Genomic DNA, 7092 nt, shown 5'->3' with positions numbered 1-7092 from the left:
TTTTTAAAGGAAACGTAATTATTCAGAAACTTTTTGTGAAAAGATTGTGTCTTTCAATTGTTATGCGGAGTATACTGAGGTTAAGATAAAGTGAAGATCGAATAGGAATTCAGTAACTTCCTGCTACAAACTCACTTTTTATAACTAAAGAAGAAAATTAATAATGTCATCAATCATCATCATCATCATCTCCATCATCATCATCATCATCATCCATCCATCCATCATCCATCCATCATCATCCATCATACATCATCCATCATCCATCATCCATCCATCATCATCATCCATCCATCATCATCATCATCATCATCATCCATCCATCCATCCATCATCATCATCCATCCTCCTCCATCATCATCATCACCACCATCCATCATCATCATCTCCATCTCCAGCATCATCATCATCTCCATCATCATCTCCATCATCATCATCCATCATCATCATCATCATCATCATCCATCATCCAGTATCCGTCATACATCATCCAGTATCCTTCATCCAGCATCCACCATCGATCATCAAACAGCAATCATTCAGCAGCAATCATCATCCATCATGCACCATTCATCATCCACCATCTATCATAAATCATCAATCATCATCAATCATCATCATTATCTACTGCCTTTCCCAACCATCCACCGGCTAAAAGTGCTTTACAAAAACATAAAGACACAATAATAATAATAACCGCTAAGGGATTATTAAGTTTATTAAGTTCAGTTTTGTAATCGAAGAAGAATTCGTCATCACGAAGTATTTCCAGAACGTCCATTGAGCAAGAGGAAGAACCAAAACTTTTCTCATTGAGGATGCAGTCGACGTCGTGTACAAGCAGTTTCTCAATTCTAAACACGTTGGAGAAATATATAGTGACCAAGCATGATTCGTAGATAAAAAGTATGACAAATACATGGTCCTTAGGGCAGAAACAAGTAGTTCTAATTTTAGAGAAATAGTGACCAGTAATGTCATAAAGCAGAAACAATCCGGAACAAGATGGCCTACAATAGCGAAAGTCTGAAGAGACCGTAAATGAAGGATGTGCTACTCAGGGAAAAAGGCAACAAGAACTGCATGCAGAGCAACAAAAAGCACAAGGCAACAGGAGAAACCAAAGTCCACGTAGATCCAGAGATAGGAAATTATAAAAAGCAGTCTGTTGTTTTCAGATTTTGTATGTACACTGACATTTAAAAAAGTAGCTTGCTTGTAACTGGGCAGAGATCGATCTTATCGCCATTTCTACGTGCCAGACACTTGATGATTCCACTGATGTTGTGTCAACGTGAGCTGACCTAATGCAGTGTACCAAATGTCACTTCTTTTGTAGACCTTGCTTTGTGTGCATATATCTATAGCTATATGAAGAACTTTATTCACCTTCGTCAGAGTGTAAACTCAGCTGTGTAATGTAATACATGAGCATTTGCGAATCTTGCCAGTAATTGACATGTGATAAATTGGATTGTACTCTATTGTAATTCTCATCTGTCTTCGTGCTTTCCTTCCAGTGTTTTCTGTCTTGTGGATGCAGGCCAGTTAACTATTTAAAGTTATTTAACCATTTTGTTTCTCTGTCTGCCTAATTCATCTATTTGTACTGTTCCATCAGGAATTGACTTTTGCACTTTGCCAGTCCAGTCCAGTCCTGATATTTATGAGATGTGATCATATCAGTTTAATCTTCATATTTTCTCTCGGGCCCGGAAGCTACGTGTGTTCTGTTCTGATAGAAACTTTCTAATCAGATGTTCTAGTTTACGTTTCCTGTAAGACTTATGAAAATGGGGTCATTAGACACTCAAATACTTATCATGGTTATGGTGATTGCATGTCTTCTTTTCCAGACGTGTAGAATTCTGTCTGTAATTGTGAACAGTATAGAGGTTTTTGTGGCTTCTGTAAAGGCTTATATTTGATTGAGCTTTTTCAAAGCCACCAGGAATTGTGGGACCCTAGGAAAGAAAAATACCGTAACAGACCATTGAAAACGGGTCTGTGGCTTTCTTTACAGGTTTCCGTTCTCGAAAATGACAGGGATCGACTGCACAGGTATGCTCCAATTTTTTTTTTTTTTTTAATTTTTAAATGATGATCGCTTATCGCATTATTAAAATCCATTGATTAATGAAGTTATTCCATATTTTATTTTTAATTTTTTAGAATCAAGTACATATTAGTTCTTTATAACTGTTTATTATGAAACGAGCATCAACTGAAGGAATTAAGAATCAGCTGATACGGCCCACTAGCGACTAGCGCACAATGTGACTATTATTATTGTTTTGGTTGCACAGGTATATGCTCCAATTTTAATTTTAAATGATGATCGCTTTATTGTATCATTAAAATCCAAGTTGTTCAGCATGCTAGTTCTGTATAACTGTTGATTGAGAACACACAATGTGACAATTATTATTGTTTTGGTTGCTGTTAGTAAAACGAATACAAATACAAATCAGCCACCAAAATTACAGTCTGCTGAACATGAACAGATTTTGACAGTAAGTGGAAAACTGCTAAATTTATCAAATTGTTTTCCAAAAAAAATTAATGGTACATCACAAAGCATAACTTTTAAAACATCAAATGCAGAGCCATGTATACAACAGCCATCACAAATAAGAAACACAATGTTAATTTGGGCAGCTGGTTATTTATTTAATAAGATTCTACTACTATGTTGCAGTTGACAATATTCAAGCAAAGGTAGCCAGCCTCCAAAACACATTTTCAAGGGAAATGTGTAAAATAAATAAATAAAACCAAAGTGGGGCTGGAGCATATGTGATGTCTACAACAGTTCATGGGCCTTTTTACCCAGCAGTTGAAATTCCTGTTGCCAGTAATGTCTCTAGTGGCACCAACATCTTCAAACTTGGTAAACAGATTGATTTATATATATATAGTAACATATAATACATTTATTACATCTTCTCACAAAGGTTGTTTAAGGTGGCTCAAAATATCCTACTGTTAACAGTTTGATAAAAATTTTGTTGTCAACAATACTGAGCATTCCACCCTCCTCCCACTCAACTTGTCTACAATCTAATTGTCATGAAATATTCACAGACCAGATAATAAATTGTATATCACAAACAGATCTCTGAGCATACACTGTAATTTGCAAAATACATTTATTGAAAAAATAAATAAAAAAATTCATCAATATACAGATTTAAATGACAATCTGTGAGATGGCTGTATGTCACTACACACAAAGAGTTGAATTGTAAATAATTGCTCAAATCGCTATCAAAATCAGATATATAAAAGCGCTACAAAATATACATAAATTGTAACTATTTTAAACAGGCAATAAATTTAAAAAATGAAATGTTTCTGACCTTCTCAGCAAGTTTATTTTAGGAAAAAAAACCTGATTCTTAAAGATCATGGACTCTTAGCCATTTCAACAAATAGCTTTATATTTGATCCCACTGCCAGTGAACCTCACCATGAGCCCAGAAGTAGCCACGAAATTTGTCTCTCACTTCTCTTGCAGAAAGAGTAGAATGATTACCTGTGAAAAAATTTTCTTTCTTCAGAGCTATCCCTAACCCGTGCTCCATTTCTTTTTTTATATTTATGTCCATATGCCACATCCCTCTATGTCCTAAGAAAGTTGTGTAGAGCTACACAGCTTTTATGTTACACAAGCAACCACATCAGGAGATAGATTTAATGTATTTAACAGTAGTCTGAATCGGTTGACCAATATGCCAAAGGCATTTTCAGAGACACGCCTCACTCTATTTAAACGATAATTGAAAATGTTGTCATGATCACCTAGTCCTCGGGGATATGGCTTCATAAGGTGTTCTTTCAATGGGAATGCCTCATCTCCCACAAGGACAAAAGGCATCTTAACATGTGAATGAGCAAGTTCCCTTGGTGCAGGAACTTGAAGGGTCTTACTTTCAACTGCCTTGGAAAGTGTAGTGCAGGCAAATATTCCGGCACCATTGTTTCGTCCATTTTCCCCTACATCATACCAAATAAACCGATAAAATGCATCTACCACGGCTAGCAAAACAACTGAATGAAAGTCTTTATAATTAAAGTACATAGAACCACTTTTCAGTGGGGCCTTCATAGCAATATTTTTTCCATCTTTAACCCCAATACAGTGTGGAAAATTCCATTTTTCTTCAAAGGCTCTTGCAATGGCTTCCCATTCTTGTGTTGTATTGGGAACCTGTAAACATAAGAGATCAGAAGTTAAACAGTATGAATTAAACTAATGCATTTAAGAACAGGAAAGTACCTTTTACACAACCATTATAACAAATTATTTGTTATTGCATTGTAGGAAACACAAGTGGTGAATCACCAACAGCAAGGTGAAGATGATTATTTCTACCAGTGCCAGACAGAAAAGGAATTCACTGAAACTCAGTCTGAAGGGGTGAAAGAGGATGACCCAGCACTTTCACTCACTTCAAGCCCTTGCGGGTCAAGAAGTGACTACTCAGATGCAGGCAAAAGGCAAGAAAAAAGATCAGGGGGATGATCTTACTAAGTGCATCAAAGATCATTACAGAAATAAACATAGACCAAAAGAGGGCCCTGAACTCATGTGGGCAAAAAATCTTACTAAAAAAATTTCAGAATTACCAGATATTACACAAAGGAAGCTTATAAAACTAGATATTGACGACCTAGCAAAGAATGACTAGGACCTCTACACTTAAAGGAATTAATTTTTTTTCTCTAGGTGCTTATGCGTCTATGACCTTGACTGAAATAAAAACATTTGCATTGTATGCAAATTGTATGTGAGTCACAATTTTCTCATTGTGTCTGATTGAATGTGTCACTGCTGTGCTAGTGTAGTATATTGAGAATGGTTCAAAACAAAACAGACCCCCGCCCCAAAAAAAACAAGCCAGAGAAACTGACATCCTACAAACACACATATAAGATGAAATGAATATGCACACAAACACACCAAACTTTCATTGATTAATGAAGTTATTCTTATATTTTATTTAAAATTAAGTACATATTAGTTCCATGGATGGAACTACTGGGAAAACTAACTTTAAATTTAATAAAGAAGTAAGTTTCAACTTCTAAACAAGCAAAGCCATCACCTACCTTCAAATACTGATCTTTCAGAGCAACAGTAATTGCTCTACATGTGTCTGGAATGATTTCACCAATGGTACTTTTCCCCAGACAATAAAGAAAAACCAAGGACTGGTAACTGTCTCCTGAAACAAATTGTTTTGACATGTGATGTGATTCCTTTTCTTTCTTCCCAAAAAATATTATTATATATTGTAGTACTTATCTGTACAATATAACCATTAGCAATCTGTTATTTGAAAAGATGCCATTGAAATTACAAAAAATATTGAATGTAATAGGACACTGACCCTTTAAATTCAAATATCAAGGACAAAGGATTCTGCCCAAACAAGTCGTTATTCACAAATGTGAGAAACATTGAAAAGGCTCCGCAGGGTGACTTGCGCATACTGCATGCAGCTAAAAAATTATTATAACAGAATCTTGGTTTCTTTGTAATAGAAGACTTAATTTTAGCCAATTGTAGTAGTGCTTGTAGTCCTTATACACTTTTTTAAAAACTGATTGATTAAAAAAAACAAAACAAAATCTCACCTGCAGCTAGAAATCTCAGCGTCACAGCAAGCCTTTCGCTAGGTGAGATACACTCGCACATATTTGTTGTCTGCTTTGCGATGTAAGACTCTCTACGTGCGAGTAGCATCTGAAAGTGCTGAGGGTCCTTTCTCACAAAGTTGCTGTAAGAGTCTGAATCCTCAGCACTCAGTTCCCGCATCAGACAATTGTAGGCGCCCCTGCTTGGCTCTTCTTTTAAGCGATAGTCTTACCCACCACCTTCGCTTTGTCTTCTTTTTCTGTTAAAACATGAAGTGCTGCTGTAAGCATCAGCATCTCGTCGTCTGCTGAGTCCGCCATTGCAGAAATCAAGGGACGCTACTGTCGCGCACTTTGTAACGTTTTCGGAAACAAGTCTGCCCGTGTGGCATCGCAAGCGGGGAAACAGTTTCCATGAACCCAGTTTCCTTGGTTTCGGGAAACTGAGGTTTCAATAAAACAGTTTTTGCGAAACCCCGTGTGGCGCCGCCTTTAGTACATGAGTTGATCCCATTGATGGTCATATTTATTTTCTGCACAAGGCGCGAGAGAATTTTCAGATTTGCAATTACTCCTCTGCGTGCCTTTTTTTGCTAAGTCATTTAAGGCATGTGAATACACACAACATGTTGACAGAATTATTCTTAGATATTTATAACTATTAACTGTTTCTAGTTTTGCACCATCGTAATACCATTCTTCTTTTCTAACAATAATTTATGACCCACGTTCATGAATATAACCACATTAGATTTCTTCATAGTTACAACTACTTCTAAGTGTTTTGCTGTTTTATATAGAATATTTAACTGGCTTTGTAATCCAATCACTGTATCAGACAATAGAGTAATGTCGTCTGGAAAAAACAAAATAACTGAATTGACACTGGGCTAAGCTGAATACCATGTAGGTCCTTTGCGCGGATTTCGTTTGTAAGCTTATTAATAAAGAGTGAGAATAATTGAAGACTTCACTTTAACCTTGCTTCAGACCCCTCGAACATTCAAAAAGCTTAGAAGAGGGGCTGAAAAAAAAGAGGGGGCATTTTTTTTCTAGACTTCCTTTCAGGTACTTTTGAATTGTCGACTGGGCAGTTGGGAAGAAAAAAAGGTTAGAACAGAAACAAAAAGCTTCCCCTCTCTTTGGCCACCAGTTGGCATGAACGTGACGAGTTTTACTCAAAAACCTTTGTATTTTCTTTTCTATTCATTTTTTACGGCACCTAATACTAGAATGCATTTGCCGGTCGCACGTAACTGGGTTTGGAACAGTTTGCAACCGCTTACAAAATATAGGCAATAGTTAGAAATAGTCAAATCTGAGACCACTGCATTCAGTAAGAGCACAAAAATGTTTCATGCACTTACGTTTTTAACATCGGACATTTTCTGCAATAACACTTTCTATTATGAGTTTCTAATATTCTACAATACCTTTGTGTGTGTATACATA

General features: G+C 36.3%; 1 protein-coding gene across 1 annotated transcript; it reads right to left on the bottom strand.

Annotated features, from left to right (window-relative positions):
- Window positions 1-2836: 2836 nt before the first annotated feature.
- On the bottom strand, window positions 2837-6130 carry LOC112559113 (putative nuclease HARBI1). Its single transcript, XM_025230082.1, has 3 exons — window positions 5641-6130; window positions 5113-5228; window positions 2837-4210 (listed from the first exon to the last, which is right to left on the bottom strand). Exons 1-3 carry the CDS (start codon window positions 5819-5821, stop codon window positions 3659-3661), a joined length of 849 nt encoding a protein of 282 aa, XP_025085867.1. The 5' UTR covers window positions 5822-6130; the 3' UTR covers window positions 2837-3658.
- Between the last annotated feature and the right edge of the window lie 962 nt (window positions 6131-7092).

This window comes from Pomacea canaliculata, linkage group LG1, assembly GCF_003073045.1.
Source record: "Pomacea canaliculata isolate SZHN2017 linkage group LG1, ASM307304v1, whole genome shotgun sequence".
NCBI classification, from domain to species: Eukaryota; Metazoa; Mollusca; class Gastropoda; order Architaenioglossa; family Ampullariidae; genus Pomacea; species Pomacea canaliculata.
Note: the sequence above shows the minus strand (reverse complement) of the source record. Positions and strands in the feature narration are given on the sequence as shown.